Source organism: Protopterus annectens, chromosome 3.part1 (assembly GCF_019279795.1).
Source record: "Protopterus annectens isolate FY-2018-M chromosome 3.part1, PAN1.0, whole genome shotgun sequence".
NCBI lineage: Eukaryota > Metazoa > Chordata > Ceratodontiformes > Protopteridae > Protopterus > Protopterus annectens.
This window is the reverse complement of record NC_056732.1, coordinates 327,243,960-327,262,154: the sequence shown is the minus strand read 5'-3', so window position 1 is coordinate 327,262,154 and position 18,195 is coordinate 327,243,960. Positions and strand designations below refer to the sequence as shown.

The 18,195-nt window shown below is 44.4% G+C and overlaps 1 protein-coding gene across 1 annotated transcript in view; it reads left to right on the top strand.

Annotated features, from left to right (window-relative positions):
- Positions 1-18,195, top strand: part of ANKRD28 (ankyrin repeat domain 28) — a gene marked incomplete in the record, with an annotated part of 2,819,689 nt that overhangs the window by 1,770,540 nt on the left and 1,030,954 nt on the right. The window contains 1 exon segment of the mRNA XM_044066773.1: positions 12,923-12,986. Coding sequence (XP_043922708.1) covers positions 12,923-12,986 — 64 coding nt within the window.

The following is an 18,195-nucleotide window of genomic DNA, read 5'->3' as shown; positions in this document are numbered from 1 at the left end:
TTTTTTCATAGCCCTTTTGCTTTTTGGTTTGACTTCCCCCAGCAGTTCATTCCTAGGAATGAGATCCTGGCAGAAGTTGCTCTCTTTTGGGAGATAGCTACACTGGAGAGCATTCCTTTCCCTTTCCTGAGGAATCTCATGATCTTGCCCATCTCCTGCTGGGTCAGCAAAACAGGGAAGGGGATCATGTTGCTAAGCCTCATCTTTTGGCTTGATGTTGACACTGGAGAGCATTTTTTTTCCTTTCCTAAGGAAGCTCATGATCTTTCCCATGTCCTGCTGGGTCAGCAAAACAGGGGAGGGGATTAACCGATTCCTTGGGACATGATTGTTGCCATTGATGCTCTGTTAGTGTCAGAGTTTGAAAGGGATTCAGTCCTTAGTCCTCAGACTTTACTGGAAGGCCCTCCCTGGCTCTGAACATCTATGTTTCACTTTTTTTCTGGCTGACTGCTCCCCATTTGTTGCCTTGCTATGGTCCTTTCTCCCCAGTACCCTTCCAGACTTCTGTCTGGGCACTGGGGAAGGGGAATTAAATTTCTGGAAAGTCTTTCACTTGAGTCTTAAGTGGGTATGGTTCATCCAATGGGAAAGACACTGTTTATATTTTGGCCATTTTGGAGTCCTGTTGCTGGATTTCTAGCCTTATCTTGGTTAGTCTTCTCTAGCATTAATTATTTTTTCTCCACCTTACTGATAGCTGCTCCCAGTTCTTCTCCTTGTCAACTGGGTCTACCAAAGGTTATTTGACTTCCCCTGGCATAACTTTGACTGTGTTTGGGGTTGTTGAGGAGATTGAGGTAACCTGGGGCAGTGTCATACTGCTGCCAAGAGTGTTTCTCTTTAAGGCCTAATGCCTACCCATGCGCAGACTTGTGTGGCTGAGGGAATGGCATGCAAGGGGCAGATGGCGTAGTGGCCATTTCTCCTTATGAGACTCTGCTAAAGCTCATCCTCCCTTATAAAGAGCGCTCCCTGTGCATTCCCAGTCTCTGTCAGGAATCATCTGTGGAGGTGGGCCTAAGGGTGTGCCCTTCCCACTGACTGCCAGTGACATCAAGCTCTTGAGCTGCTAATCAAACTCTAGTTGCCTGTGCCCTAATTAGGACTTTATCCTTCCATGCGAACAGCACAGGAACATCTAGCCTTAATTTCTGAGTGAGGACAGGACTGAAATTCAGCTCCTGCTGGTCAAACAAGACCCTTGAAAGGGTACTGCCTGTCCTGAAGATTCTCTTCTCATTGGGGGACCTGAACCTTTGAACTTTCTTGGTTGACTAGCTTGATTTTTTTTTTTTTTTTTCTTTTGCCTGTTCATTTGGTGGTGTTTAGTTCTAATAGCCCTTTTTGTAGCTTTGCCTTTTCCCTGTGGATCTAGTACCCTTTGCTTTGTAGGTCAGGGGACCTTTTATACCATGGTTTGGTTCAGGTTCCCCACTTCTTTCTCACTTTCCTTGTGGAAGGGATTATCTTCCATTAACCTGTCATTGATATCCTGGATTTACTAGAGGTGGAAAGTTTTTTGATTTTTTGTGTGTGTGTTGAACACTTCCTCTACTCCCTGGAGAAATGCATCTTGTTGGGGAGGTCCTCCTGTGGGACTATACTATTGTTTAGAAAGATCAATAGTTTGTCTTCCTTATACCCAAGGAGTGAATGACCCACAGTTGCCTTTTCACCCAGTGGGGATGGCAGTTGCCTTCTCCATTGCCACTCTGTATTTCCACCTACTGGCCCTGACTGTATTCACCCCTTATTCTTGTTTTGGAGTAATTTCATTTACAGTTTGGTCACTGCAGCCTTTCATGTCTGTGATGCTTTCTTCCTAGTTGTGGTCCTGGCTGTGGCTTCGGAAGTCAGATGCTTGTGAGCAAACTTATTTTTGAGACTGGTCTTCTAAGATCTGTTTTGGTGCAGTCCTCCTTTTTTGCCCCCAGAGGACACAGCTTGATGGCTCCTCCTTCTGCACCCATGTAACCCATTTGTTCCACTGCAGCAGGAGCTGGGAATACACATGCTAGGCAAAAGCCTTGTGACCCATTCATTTGTGCACAAGAATCCCATTTAGCTCATCTGCTCCTTGGTGACTGCTGGATGATAAGGAGTAGGCTAGCATGCTTGCCCTGTGTGGCAGCCTACCTTGTCCCTGAGAAGAGCACCCCCCCTGCTGTGGCAGCTCTTTTTGAGTTCTGCTGTGAGATGCCTCTGATAGGAAGCTTGCCTGTGCATGCCGCGATCCTCTTGGCTTGCCAGATGACTTGCACATAACATTGTAGGGCTTACTAGGCTCAGGATCTTAGGAAGAACACCTACTATTTCTTCTAGATGTCACCCATATGGTGAGTCAGAACAATCTCCTGTCCTCAGGATGGGTGAGCCAGTAACAGCCACTCACGTCTGCCCTCCCCCCACCAGCTCCTACAGGTGCTGGAGTTTTTCAGTTGTGACTTAGAGCTTCATCCACGTATGCCGTAGAGCTCGATTCTTACTATATTGATTTATCTACAGAGACCACTCTCCATTTTTGATCAGGGATGCCCTCCCTTCATTCCCATTTGGGTGAGAAGTCCATCCATTCATCCTTAGCTATTGAAGTTCCTATAAATCAGTTAAACACATCCCGGTGCATCACTTGATGTTCATCGTGTTTCACTGTTGCAGTCATTACTCTTGGGTTATCCTGCTGGCAGGCTACCCGCAGTCGGCCAGAATTCCAAAGTCTAGGTCCGGCGTCTGTTGCTGTCACCTCTTCCCTGACGTCAGTGCGCCAGGGGTATAAAAGATGCAGCCAATGCTATTTTCTTTAGTCTTTCTTGTCGCGCGGTGCCTGAAGCAAAAGCAGTTCACAAGTGCCAGTCGGCCGACTCCTGAGATTTTCAAATACGAATTTCAGATCTGAAGTCTTCATTAAAGCTAAGTACCCCATTGGGGAAACTTTTTTCTTGCTCCAGACCGATGTCAGAAAAAGTTAACAATTGTATTTCTTGTGGGAAGCAAATACCTCATAAGGATTTTCACTCTTACTGTATTCCTTGCCTAGGCCCTGATCACAACGTTGCTAGTTGTCGGATTTGTGCTAGATTTAAACAACGCACTATCAAGCGTCTGTTTGATTTCGCATTTCATTACTTTGGCCGAAGATTTAATTATATAATGCCGTCGGATCAGCCGACAACCGGAGTTTACAAAAAACGCAAGGACAAGGAAAAGGATAGGCAACCGAAGTCCAAAACCGACGACGAAGCCTCTTCTAGGCCAGTTGCCGGTTCGCCGGTTCTCAGTGAGGTGCTTTCGCAGCCCCTAGCGCCTGCTACTTCAGAGCCACAGGCCGCTTCCGACTCCCACGTGGAGCCGACTGGGCCTCTGGATACTAAAGGTATTGGACACTCAGAAATCATTCCCTCAGATGAGTCCGGAGCCGCTGAGCAGGCATCGGCTTCTGAGGGTGTCTTCAGACCTACACAACTATATATTAAGCCATCTTCAGCTTCAAAGACAAAGACTAAAGCAGCACTAAAGACAAAGAAACAAGTACAGCATTCTCCTACTCAGACTTCCATGCCTAAAAAACAGATGCTCAAAATGGCCGAAGACCTAATTACTTTGATCAGGGGTTCCCATCCCCCTCCTGATAAGAGGCCTAGGCAAGAGACAGAGTATGATTCTTCTGATCAGGTTTCTATTTCCTCTGATTCCTCTTCTGAACAAGATTACTCCATGCTTCCCTATGAAGATTCTGATGCTGAAGAATCCATTCCTTTAGCCTCTCCTCCTAAGGATTATTCTTTTGGGGAAACCCTGCATACCATGAGGGAGCATTTCCACTTGGAAAGCCAAGATTATTCTGAATCTAAGAAAAGGCTCAGAGACTTTCTGCTACTTCCTCAGCACAGACCCCTTGCTATTCCACCTGATCTAGACATTGTAGATTATGTATTTTCAGAGTCCGGCCTGTCCCCAGACTCTCTATCCCCTGCACCTGCTAAGCCAGACAGATGCTGCAGGGTCCCGGATTCTCATAAATTCCTGTATAAAAACCCCACTGCTGACCCAGAAACTATATCTCAGGGTCCCAAGGGGGTTAAAGCTTCCACTGCAAAAAACCCTGTCCCCTCTGATAGGGATTCCAGGGCTCTAGACAGATGGAGGAAAAAAGTCTACACTTCTGCTACCCTGGCTGTAAGGGCTTTAAATTGTCAGTTTCATATGCTTAAATATCAGCAATATTTAATGTCACTGCTTAAACAGAAAATGTTGACAAATACTGAAAGTTCAGAGAACAAGTAATTGCAGGATTTTATTGCATGCAGCTGAACAAGTGGGAAAGCATACTTTGCAATGTTGTTATGATTCACTGGAGGCCTCTTGCAGGGCCGCTGTTACAGATTCTGTTATTAGAAGGCATGCTTGGTTAAAGGAACAGAATCTGCCTGATCATGTTAAGGCAAAATTATTAGATGCACCATTACAGCATGATACTCTGTTTGGTGCTAAAGCAGAAGAGGTGTTGAAAAAAATGGAGGATAAAGCAAAATCCATGCAGACAGTCAAGGATTTCTTACAGGTACAGCCACCCAGGTTTAGCAGAAACTGGCCTTCTAAAACTTGGTCATTTCCAGTGTCAGACAGACCACAAAGAGGCAGATACACGCGTCCCAGAGGCAGAGCTCAGCCCCAAGGCTCACACAGGCCTAAACAATGGGGTGCTCCTACCTCCAAAAGCAGAGAAGACAAATCGCAACCTTACAGGAAACAGTTCCAATTACTTTCCTCTACCAGATCCAAGGACTTTTCTTTTGGCAGCCCCCTTGGGGGGAAAGATGGCACTTATTTTATCAAATTGGCAAAGGATTACCCAAGAAAAATGGGTCCTGAACATAGTGTCCCAAGGCTACAGGTTCCATTTTCATACTCTGCCAAGGTCAAAAGGTATGCCAGACCTGCCACACAATCAATGGGCAGAGGCAAGCAGGTACCAAAACAAGAGCAGGGGCAAGGATTTTACTCCAGACTTTTCCTAGTACCCAGAAAGGACAAAACCTGGAAACCAATACTGGACCTGTCTGTACTAAATACGTTTCTGGAAGTTCCAAAATTCAAGATGTTGACTCTACAGCAGCTACTGCCCATGCTGGGCAAGAAGTCTTGGCTCGGAACTTTGGACCTAAAAGAGGCATACCTGCATGTCCCAATCAGATAATCTTGCAGAAGATACCTCAGATTCATAGCTGGCTCAATGCATTACCAATTCTCTGCACTGCCCTTTGGCTTATCATCTGCGCTCAGGGTCTTCACAACATGCCTGGCACCAGTAATTGCATTTTGCAGACAAAAAGGAATTCAAATATACCCCTACTTGGACGACTGCCTAATTCAAGCAGAGAACAAAGACATTCTTCTAAAGCATCTGGCGTTTGTAAAAAGATTGCTAATTGGCCTAGGGTACACAGTAAACGAAAATAAATCGAAACTAGTGCCCTCTCAAGAGATAATATTCCTGGGTGCAAGCCTAAATACAACTGCCCAGATGGCTTATCTCACGCCAGACAAACAAAAGCAACTGACTACTTACTTCAACAATTTGGCAACAAAAACCCACTTATCTGCAAGGAAAATCCTGCAGGCCTTGGGTTTCATGGCATCTTGCATTCTACTAATTCCATATGCCAGACTACATATGAGGAAACTACAATGGTATCTAAAAAGTGTTTGGACTCAACATTGCTACAGCCTGGAGACAGTAATTGCACTCATTCCCTGCCTGCAACAGGTGTTTCGATGATGGGTAGAAGCCTGTCACCACAACAAGGGTCTGCCATTCAGTTTACCCACAGCCAGACAAACACTGACAACGGATGCATCAGATTATGCCTGGGGGGCCCATATGGCAGGAAAATGTATTCAGGGCACATGGCCTGCAAACCAGATGCATCTTCACATCAATCAAAAAGAGATGCTAGCTGTTCAAAATGCCCTGTCAGCTTTCAAGGACCTGCTTCATCCAGGACAGTTACTGGTAAAGACAGACAACACTATGGTCATGTGGTACATAAACAAGCAGGGAGGTACATATTCCTACCCCCTCTGCAGACAAGCAATGACCTTATGGGACACAACATTGGCTTTTCAAGTTCACCTGCAAGCACAATTCCTGCCAGTAAAAACAAATACTCTGGCAGATTAACTAAGCAGAAACCTCATGGATCCCCACGAATGGAAACTGCATGATAATAAGGAAATGGGGATGCCCAGACATAGATCTATTTGCCTCCCCTCACAACTGCCAATTGCAGAGATTTTGCACAAGGATTTATCACAAGCAAGCATGGAAAGTGGACGCCCTACCTTCAGCTGGAAAAATCTAAAGGTATATGCTTTTCCCCCACTGCCTCTCCTTCCCAGGGTACTCCTAAAGGTCAGACAAGAGAAGCCAAAAATGATACTGATTGCACCAGACTGGCCACGCCAGCATTGGTACCCAATCCTAAAGAGCTTGTCTCAAGGTCCAGCATGGATACTGCCTCAAACTTCTCACTTGCTGACCCAAGAAAACAATCAGATCCTGCACAGCCAACTCAGGACCTTAAATCTGGCAGCATGGCGGATAATGTAGCCATTCAGAACACTCCTCTTTCAAAAGCTGTTATGGATGTTATCTTGGAGGCCAGGAGGCCCAGTACCAGAAAATCTTATGAAGAAAAATGAAAAAGATTCTGTGCTTGGAACTAGCAACCAGGCATTGACACGTGTGTACCAAATATCCCTCAGATTTTACAATACCTAACTGAGATGCTAGACAAAGGCCTTTCTTTCTCATCTATTAAGATTCATGCCTCTGCCATTTCAGCCCATTACAATACGGAACCACCTATCTTTTCTCATCCTTTAATAAGGCAATACCTCAGAGGGGCTAAAAACATTAGGCCTCCAAGGAGAGCACCAATTCCAGCCTGGGATCTCAATTATGTTTTGGAAAAACTCACACTTCCTCCTTTCGAGCCAGCATCAACAGCAGATATAAAATTCTTATCCTGGAAAACAGCTCTGCTCCTAGCAATAACTTCTGCAAGGCGAGTCTCGGAGTTACAAGCACTCATGGCTGTGGAACCTTTCATCATTTTTCATCCAGACAGGGTTTCTCTGAGTACAAACCCTACATTTATGCCTAAGGTGGTGTCCAGTGTGGCCCTCAACCAAACCATTCACTTCCCAACCTTTTATCCTAATCCACAGAACAAGGGTGAGAAAATTCTTCATTCCTTGGACATACACAGGCAGTTACAATTCTACTTGGACAAAACTAAAGCTTTCAGAAAGACTGAGCAACTTTTAGTGTCATATGCTGCAGGTTCACAAGGAAAGGCTATCTCAAAACAGACTATTTCTAAATGGATAGGCCATTGCATCCATTCCTGCTGTTTTCAACATGGCAAATCAGTGCCTAAGGACATTAGGCTTCATTCCACCAGAGCAGCAGCCACTTCAACAGCCTTCCTCAGAGGAGTACCAACCAAAGATATCTTAGAGGCTGCAACTTGGAGTTCAGTGCACACCTTCACTAAGCACTACCATTTGCCTCTTTACTCTAAGTCCAGAGCAGGCTTTGCCACTGCAATTCTGCAGGGCCTCATAGCCTCTCCTAATCCTCTTTAGCCCAGCCACCCTTCCTCAGCTTTGGGATTCAACCCAAGAGTAATGACTGCAACAGTGAAACACGATGAACATAGTACAGTTGTGCACCTACCATAAATGTAGATGTTCATAGGTTCATAGGTTCATACTAGGCTATCTGCCCTAGGGCATTTATAAGCTTAGCCAGAGTGTGTCTGGCTTTCGCCACCCATTTTAAATTAAATTTGCTATGCCCTTTTTCAAGGTTAGTATACTGTGCCTCTGTCTAACAGTGACACAAGTGATACCCGAGGTAAACCTACGATCTCTCATCCACTCATCAAGATTCCTCTTGAAGAGAGTCAATGAGGGACTCTGCCTAACCTGGACTGGGATTTTATTCCAGAGTGAAGGGAGCCTCTGGATTATGAATCTGTCCCTCCAGCATGTCCTATTTATTTCAGTGCTGAGGTTCAAGTCTCTCGAGCACATAGCTCGATGGGATTTTGATTTTCTGAGGTGCAGCATGTCCATTAATTCCGGGTTGGACATGGCTTTATACGTCAGGCACAGATCGCCTCTGAGCAGGCAGTATGCCACTGAGTAGAGCTGGAGTTTCTTTAACCAGGCAGCATATGGCATCTGTTTGAGCCCTTTGATCCTCTTGGTGAGGTACTTTTGGGGTCTTTCCAGTTGCTGCTGGTGTCTGGTAAGGTACATCCAAAAAAGGGTATTGTACTCAATTATGGGCCTGATGAGGGATGAGTAAAGAGCACGATGACCTCCCTGATCTAGATGTGAATCCTTCATGATTAGGTGGGCTATATAAAATGTTTTTCTAACCACTTTGGCCACGTGGTTGTCAAATGAGAGATTGCTATCAACTTGGGTCCCCAGGTCCCTAATTACTTCTTCTGTACTTAATGGATTACCACCTATGTGGTAATTTGTGGGCACTCTTTTTTGCCAAAGGGGAATGACTGTACACTTTTTGGCATTTAGCTTGAGGCCATGGCTCTGGCACCAGTTGTCTGTTTCTATGAGGCCCTTTTGGAGGATGCTTGTGTCGGCTGGAGAGTCGATTATGGCGCCCAGTTTGCAGTCATCTGCGAACTTGGTCAGCCATAGTCCTTCCGTGTTGGCCTGTACCTTAGAGAAATATATACCTAACAAGAGAGGTCCCAGGACTGAGCCTTGTGGGACGCCACTTATAACTGGTTTGGAGTCTGACATGGCTCCAGCAATTCTAACCATGTGGGTTCTGTCCTTGAGCCAGTTTGCAACCCCATCTAGTGACATAGCGGTTTATATTTAAGCTGCTGAGCTCATCTATAATGCCTGAGTGGGGTATTGTATCGAAGGCTTTTGCGAGGTCCAGGTAGGCTGTGTGGACCACCTTCCCCTCGTCAATGGCCTTGGTGACTGTTTCAAAGAAATCGACCAGGTTTAAGAGGCAGGATCTGCCCTTAAAGCCGAACTGGGTAGGATTCAGTGTCTGTAGGTCCCCAATATCTTTATTTATGAGGTCCATGATGATCCTTTCCATAGCTTTGCAGACCAAGCTAGTCAGGCTTATGGGGCGATAGTTTCCAGGATCTGTTGAGGCATCACCTTTGTGGAGAGGGACCACTGTTGCTGTACGCCACTCTTTGGGTACATATCCTGTAGTAAGGCTGAGATTGAACAGTAGTTTTATGTTTGGATTTAGCTCTTCTTGGAGTTCATGTAGGACGCAGCCCGGGAGTGTATTCACTGTTGCAGTCCAGGTTACCCACCCACCATCCCTTTTTTCTTTGCTGGGACTTATCTGCACTTCTCTATCCTATACAGCCTATTTGATGTATTTGCTTGTAGATGAAGGAAATGTTTTTTTGTGCATGCATTTTTATTGGCATATTTTACAGCCTTCCAATTTGGGGGCACCTGACATCTGCGGCAAGAAAAACTAAAGAAGATGGTGTAAGCTGCATCTTTTATACCCCTGGCGCACTGACGTCAGGGAAGAGGTGACAGCAACCGACGCCGGACCTAGACTTTGGAATTCTGGCCGACTGCGGGTAGCCTGCCAGCAGGATAACCCAAGAGTAATGACTGCAACAGTGAATACACTCGAGCATCTACATTTATGGTAGGTACACAACTGTACTTTAGCTGTGAGGTTGCCATAACTTCATTGTTTTTGTTGTGCAGGATGGTGCTTCTTGGTAATTTAAGCGTGAACTGGTTTGTACAGTCAATGAGCATACTCATGGCTTGGGTTATTACAAGCATTCATCTTTTCTCAGTATTCCAAATTTCCAGGAAAAAAGATGCTTACTGGTAAAAAAGATGCCCTTAACCATACCACCTATCACGATAGGCCCATTTATGGATCAGCTGATAATGTAAAGGTGGTTGTTGTGTCTTTCGGCTTTTCCCGGTTAGGGGTCGCCACAGCGGAACTCCGGTCCGCTAAAGATTGGCAGTAGATTTTTACGTGCCGAGTTGCCGGCCCTGACTCACAACCTTCAACGAAGGTACGCCCATTCACGCATGTCTCCACACAGAAGACGCTCTAGCTGAGAATCGAACAGGACATCCTACTGTGAGGTGACAATGCTACCGCAGCACCACCACCGCAGTATTGATAATGTAAAGGTAAATCAGCTATGGAGTGCAGCACACGAAGAAGGATCAACCAGTAAATCACTTTTTAATGTTCAACCACGAAAAAAACACACTTCACGTGTGCTGCACTCCATAGCTGATTTACTGGTATTTGGTGGAGAGCTGCCGTTTTTTTGATTTGTTTGATAATGTAAAGGTAACAGACGCATTACTAAATAAACGCGCACACACACACACACACACACATTACTAAATAAACACACACACACACACACACAAGTATTTGAAAAAAATATAAGCAAAAATAACTGCTCTGCAATGGATCCAAAGACAGTAACTTAAACAATTCCACATTTTAAGCTTATTCATATTACAGATTATTCATTGAGAAAGATTTGAGCACTTTCATCTCAAGCAAATAATGTATATACCAATCCTGCATGTTTTGTGCATATTGTTGAGAGGCTGCATGGTCCCAGCTTGAATCAGACAATTTGATACATTTTTAACTAACTTTGTTTTATAAAAAGAATATTTTTTACTTATCCCTTTTCCATAGTGGAAATAGATTCTAGACACTGCAGCTTAAATTGCAAGCATTGGGAAGCCAGCCTCTGTGTTGTTAGTTGCAGCACAAGGGCAAGACTATAGGCTCTAGTCTCATTCAGCCAGCTGGTTCAGGTAATGTAGTAATTTTGAGCTCTTCCTAGTCTGTTCATTTATGACCACAATGTATCAGTCCACCTAACCCCCATGTGTGGAGCTTGTGTTGTCTCTCTGCTGTTACAGTTCACATCTCACTGGGGAATATGGGATGCTTCTTTTCCACTTGCAGTTCCATGATATTGTTTGGAACATGTGAAAGGGTCCAGAAGTTTGTCGTATTATGTGGCTTGTCCACTTGTGTAGGAGAGCTTTGTTTTACTATTTTATTCTTCAAGATGAAATGCTGTATAGATAAATGAAACTTTGCACCTGTCTGCACATTCCCATGGACGTCTTACAGCAGCATATGTCCTAGTCGTGATTGTCATATACCTAGGCTGTAATAGAGGTGATCAGCCATTGCTGGTCAAGCGTTTCTACAAGCCTTAACCCCCCACCCCCCAAAGAAGATCATTCCTCCTTCCATCCCTGGATCGTTGTCATGTGAACTATGATTCGCTCATCTACCTCATTTTGCCAGTGATGCACAGTGAAGTACTTCTTCTGTACCAGCTGGCAAGCTGCTGTTTAAAAGAGACTTGACTGTAGTGCTAATCTAAGTACTATAGATAAGGTGCACAATTTAGGTGGGATCCTGGATTGTAGGGTCGCTCTTTGGGACCAGATGTTGGCAATTGTGAAATTGTCTCATGCCCACATACATCACATTTCCAGGATTAAGCACCTCTTACCTTAGTCTGACCTCACTGCAATATTTCCTACTATCCTCCAATGCCCTGTACCTGGGACTTTCAAGCACTGAGCCTGATCATCTGTAGAAGGTGCAGTGCTCTGCTTCTCTGCTGCTGACTGGCGCATCTTCTTGTCAACATTTTATGCTTTTTCTGCACAGCCTGCTTTGTCCTCCTAATTGGTGCAGAATAATGTTCATGTCTTCAGTATTAACTTTTATATGCCCACTGACAGGTTGGGTCCCTCTTACCCGAAGGAGCTGGTTGTGCCATATTGTCCTGCCATGGACTTTGTGCTCAGCCTCTCAGGGACTATTGGTAGTGTAGCTTTTTAGAATTATGGCATTTGATAATTTGATGTTCAGGCATCTCACCTGTGGAATTTATTATACCAGTGGCTCTGAGAGTGTCCATCACTGGGGATGGCTTTTGTAATTCTCTTAAAACCTATTTATTTTTGACATAGCCTTCTGCAGCATAGGATGACTTGATCTTCTCTATTATTTTGATGTATATCTGCTATTGATTTATCATCTTTTTCTTTTTTTTTATCCTGTCTTTGATAGTCTGCCTTTTCTTTTTATTTCTTTCTTTACTGATGTAATTTGTTTAGATGTAAAACAACATAATAAAGCTGCAGTTAAAGTAAACTTTTTCCTCCATTTATAAGACTATATCAGAAGCAGTTCCAGGATTTTCTGTTACAGAAAACCTTCATTCCCAAGTCTCAGTGTAAACCACAATGTCATGTGTATAGTAGCTGAAACAGTTTGAACCAGTGCCAGCTTGTAGGGTGGTGTGCATTTTACTAGCTTGTACTGCTGTTTCTTGGAACTGTAGGACCCTGGAATGGTCATGCTTTTATTGAAAACCTAATGTCTTCATTTAACACCAACAGTATTCATAAATAGGAGAACTACTGTGTATGATTAAGCAGCAAGGTGAGTAACATTTTGTATCACAAGTTATTTGGGAATTGGAAATAAAGTACTTAACAGCTGCAGTCTACACTATTTTTTCCAAAACTAGCAAGATAGTCTTTTCCTAGTATGTCAGCATGTATGGCAGGAAAGGAGCACTTTATTTTATGAAAGTACTAATGTTGTTTAAAGCCTTTAGACTTGAGCTATTTTACCATGCCTTTCGTTGATGTTTTAGATTATGTGGCTGCTGTATATTCTAGTCTCAGTCATGTTTAATGGCACTACTTTCTCAGCGCTGCCTCAAGCAGTTTGGCACAGGGATTGCATTCCATATTCTTTCTTTTTTTTTTTTTTTTTTTTTACAGAAGTCTTATTCATTTTTAGGTTTCGACACAGACACCCCAGATGCTTTTGGCAGAACTTGTCTTCATGCGGCTGCAGCTGGAGGGTAGGTTACTTTATTTGCCCTTTTTTTAATTTATGTATTTACTGTTCCTTGCAACATTTAATGAGGATTTTAGCCGCAAGATTTTTTTTCTCCAAGTAATTGCAAGCAGTACTAAATGTTTCTGTGGGAAAACAAATAGCATGTAGTCAAGGGCTGATTTTAACATTAGATTGTGAGTAGCTGTATTAAATGTAATTGTAGTTACTATTGTTTGAATTAAAGGACATTTATAGTATCATTTAACTAAGTATAGATTTGCTTTCTCGGCAGTTTAGCTGATTGCTGTATTTTATTTTTTTTCCATTCCATAATTTATGGAGATATGATGCTTCCCTTGGAATGTTGTATCCAGAATACAGAAGCACTCGGGATTGACGTGTATTGGCAAAGCAAACTACCCATTATGATTTATAATATAATGAAGTCCTGTGACAGCTGTCCTACTAGGTATCTTGTTTTCCTGGGTTTTTGTCAAACATATGGAAGATGCTGTTTGGTCTTTTGTTAGTATATTTGGTCTTTATGTCAACCGCCTTTGCAAATATGGGCCATATTTATAAATAAAATATATTCTGTGCATGGGCATTCCATTTTATTGTTGACGCTTCTCGTTGCCCTGGCCCTGTTTGTGCCTCACTTTGGTGGAATCACAATTGCTTTCCAAATAGTGTGACTATTTTTCCCTCCTGGTTGTTACCCTTGTTAGCAAGATAAGTACTAGGGTTGTATTTTTATCTAACACTCTAAATTGGCCCTAGGTGTGTGTGTGTGTGTGTGTGTGTGTGCCTTCTGTGGAAGGTTGGGCGCCTGGCTGGCAACTCGACACCGTAAAAAACTCCACTGCCAATCATGAGCGGGCAGGTGATCCACTGTGGCGACCCCTAACTGGGAAAAGCCGAAAGAAGAAGATTGAAATTTGTTGACCAGGTGATGAACTGATCTAAGATGGGACCCATTTCATCCAGAATACAGATGCAGGCCTATGATATTTAAAATATATTGTTTTGAAATGTAATAAGAGTTGGAAGTATTAGTATAAGTGAAATGAAGGTATGCAGCATTTGCAGGTACTTGAAAGATGATTATCCATACATACATAAACACACGTACATATAGCTCCACAAAGGTGCTAGTGATGCACAAACTTTAAGTGCCATAGGAAATTCAGTATAGGAATGTTATGTGCACACAGTAGTAGTTTTGAAGCAGAATGTTTTTATATATATATATACATACATACATATATATATATATATATATATATATATATATATATATATATATATATATATATATATATAATGTTTAGTCTTTGTAGAGCATTTAATTACAGTGATAATTGTTCCATTCATGTTATGACCAAGGGAAGGAGGAGGGGCCTTTGTGGGTAAGTGCGAAAGGTTATTTTTTAGGTTATCGAGTTGTACTGAAAATGGATGCAGACTGCTCTGTCAGATAAATGAGCTTGCACTTTGAATCCTTCTTGTGAAGGGCTAGATAAATGATTGAAGGTAGGTTCCTACTACAGGCCTTAGAGACGGTTATGCTCTAAGGTAGTAGTTGATGTAAGTGGCTTATGTAGGACAGAGACATTGCTGGTGTAAGCTGATAACCAATAGATGAGATTGTAAGCTGTAATCGCAGTTTTGGACGGGTGTAGTTATTAATGGATTTGTACATGAAGGTAAGGAATAAAAAGTCAGATCTCTGAGGACTGGATGCCAGTGGATGTGGACTTTGGAATGAGATGTGCAACATATGTAAGGAAGGGAACTGAAGCTGTCTCTGTAGATATGGATAGGCAGTATCTTTGAATAAAGCAAATGTTTCTGAGAAGAATAGAGCAAAAGTGTGGTATTGTATAATTCTAGCTGAGGTAAGAGCATGCTTTAACCTACAAAGGATTGAACTCCAGATGTTAAGAATCTATATATATAACAGCAAATTGTTTGATTTGTTGATAACTTTGAGCAGAATAGTGTAGAGAGTCCTGGATAGGGAAGGATGAAAAGTGATGCCAGAGAACTAAAAGGTACTTTTTTGCTCTCAGGCTCAGCCCTCTGATGTACAGCAATACAGCCTGAGTTGTGGCCCAGATGACCCATTTTCAGTTGTTTGTATAAGTGTTGGAGGAGCACAGCAGGTGATGATTGGAATGAGCAGCCAGTGCTAGTTTACTCATCCTATGGGAAAGAAGAAAACTTTAGCTGGTTGCATTGGAGAAACTTATAGTAATGAAGGATAATCACCCACAGTCCAAGCCTAGTGGGATCATGCTTTGTAATGGTGCACTGATTAAGCCAAAAGCGGTTATGTGTGGCAGAACACACATACCCTTGAGTAGGAGAACCAATGAAGCCTATGGAAAGCTAGTCGTGGGGAGGGTATTAGGGTCATAAAATAAAATCTTCCCCCTCTTGGATGATGGCACTTCCCTGGGGGTGAAAGGCTTTTACAGCTGATATCCACATGGAATTAATTGGCCAGTTGAGTGACTGGGAGAAATGAATAGATCTCGGAGGGAGAAGGGATTTAAAAATAAAAAGTAGCTGTTTGCTTATAAATATGCAGATGTTGGGTAGGGTTGGGAAGTTTTTAAGACTGGGAGGGGTACCAAAGAACAAATATTTGGCTTTAGTGGGGGTTTAATATAAGATGTAATGGGATCCTATCTCGCCTACATTCATAACAGATGGGTTCGGAGCCGATCCATCGGCTCCGACTCGGCAACTAATACACTAGCACGAAGTCTCTCATTGGCTGGGCTACTCCCTATCCCAGGATGCACTACACCTGCTTCCCCAGATCTCGTTTGCCGCTTTACAAGCTGGACGTGGTCTCGACTTGGCTGGAGCTAAGTGGTTCTTTTTCTACCTTTACTGGTCTTTGACCTTGGGGTTTTTGTCTATATATTAACCAAACAGCTGTTTTAACGGCTATTCCTTGCCTATTTATATATTTTGTGTTTGAGTGTCTTCTGGTACTTTATTCTTTTCAGTCGGGCAAGGCCCGTTTAAGTTAGAGGGCCTTTGCCCTACCTTTGAGTGCTGTTCAGTCCTATTTAATTTTTTTTGGTTAATTGTTTTTCGGGCCAAGCCCGTTTAATTTAGAGGGCTTTGGGCCGTTGAACTTGTGTTGTCTGTGACTGTTTTTTGTGAGGTAAATTTTTCCTCAGTACTCGCGCCAGTGTGTCTCGCGCTCTTCAGTTGGCGCAATTTTGTTGATAGTTTTATACTTGTTGAAGGGCCTGTATTATGTCTAAGGAGCAAAAGTCAGGCTTTAAAAAATGCACTCGGTGCAGTTATAAAATGTCCATTACAGACAGCCATTCAGTTTGTGTTTATTGTTTGGGGCCGAAACATCTGCAGGAGACTTGTAGCGTCTGTCATGCGTTCTCCTCTAGAGTTCTTCAAGAACGCAAAAACAAGCTGATTTTGAAAGGGCTTATTAAACCTTCTTTTGAGGAAGCCTTAGATCCTCCTGTTGCTTCCAAAAAGAAAAGATCGTCGGCTCCGACAAGTCCGTCGGAGCCGTCTACTAAAAAGCAAAAATTGACTTCTTCTTCCTCGGCTCCACTGACTTCGGGGCCGAGGGTCGAAGGGTCTGCCTCGATACCTCTCGCCTCGGCTCCATTGGTTTCGGAGCCGCAGGTTGGAGTATCGAGAGGTGAATCACCTCCATCGGTCCCAATGGCTTCGGGCGGTGGAGGTGTGCAGCTCAGACTCTTCCCCCTCGGCTCCGAAGAAAGCTCCGTCGGCGCCGATGGTGGTCCATGCTGTGGTGGAACCGGCGCCGATAGCGTTGGAGCCGTTTCGGAGCCGGTCCCCTTCTCTCTCAGAGCCGAGAGGAAAGTCTTCTCGATTGTCTACCTCCTCTAAATCATCGAGACTCTCTGATTCGGACCTGGATAGGGTGATACAGAGGCTATTCCAGTCTCCAGTTTTTACTAAATTGGTCTCGGCTCCAGCACAGTTAGCTTCGGAGCCGATCCCCCTCCAACACATTCGATTCCTCCTCTAACCTCCTCGGAGCCGTTGGAGTCGGTGGTGGTGGAGCAAAGCGGAGCCATACGGTCAGAGCAGAGACCCCTTCGAGGTCTCTCGGTTCCGACTGTGCTTCCTACCCTGTCCTCCGGTTCAGGGTTTGGTACTGCGACCTCTTCAGCCGGGCCCGAGGGAACACTTTGGGATTGGGTGCTTGGTGCCTAGTCTTCCTCTCGGAGCATCGGCTGCTGGAATTCCCAGTGCCATCGTGGCCTCTAGACCAGTGACCTCCTTGGATTCTGGAGGTCCGGCCTTTGAGGCCATGAGGAGCGCTGGCCATGCCTTTGCTGGTTCAGCAAGATTCTACCTCACCGTCCCTAGATTTGGAGACTGGTGCCTCTGTTGTGTTGCAGCTCCCCGGCAGCGGGGCCCCAGGGCCTGAGGATACCCCATCGGGGTTCCCTTCTTCGGGTGGTCCGTCCGAAACTGCTTCGGACGAACCCCCACGGAAGAAATTGTGTAAGAGGAAGCACGTAGACTCCCAAGATGAGTCTGTTACATCGGATACTGACCTCGATGATGCAGAAGGGTCCCCCAAATCATCTTCGGATGATATCTCCTTCTCAGATATCTTGGAGATTCTGAGACAGAGAGGTGACTGGCAAGCCAAAACCCCTTCAGCTGAGGAGTCAGTCTTCCTCAAGGCCTTTGGGGCCCAGCCTTCCGCCTCCTGGGTGTCTCCGCCCGATGAACTCCTTGATTTGGTTTCTCGAAGGCGGGAACACCCTGATTCTGTGGAACCGTGCCTCGAGGCCCAATAAGTTTTGTCAGCCCCCCCCAGAAGGAATTTCTGACAAAGGGTGTGCCTGTAGATGCTTTGGTGGTGGCTTCTGCCACACAGCAGGACGTGGCAGAGGCTTCAACGTCTGTTCATCCTCCTAATAAGGATTCCAGGAGCATGGATAGTGCGGAAGCATACCCTGTCTTCAGCGGCCTTTACCTTACGGTCGCTGAACTACTTATGTCATTTTACTAGGCTCCAAAGGGATCTCCTCAAAGAGCTAAATGACTCCCTTGTTGGTAATCTACCTGAGGCGCTGGCCCCGACTGTTGGCGCCCAGATGACTACCCTGTTATCTATTGTTAACTCGTCCATGAGGCTCATTTCCTATGCGGCGAAGGCGAGTAGAGCTAGGAACAGGCGTTGCCCTCAGGAGACACGCCTG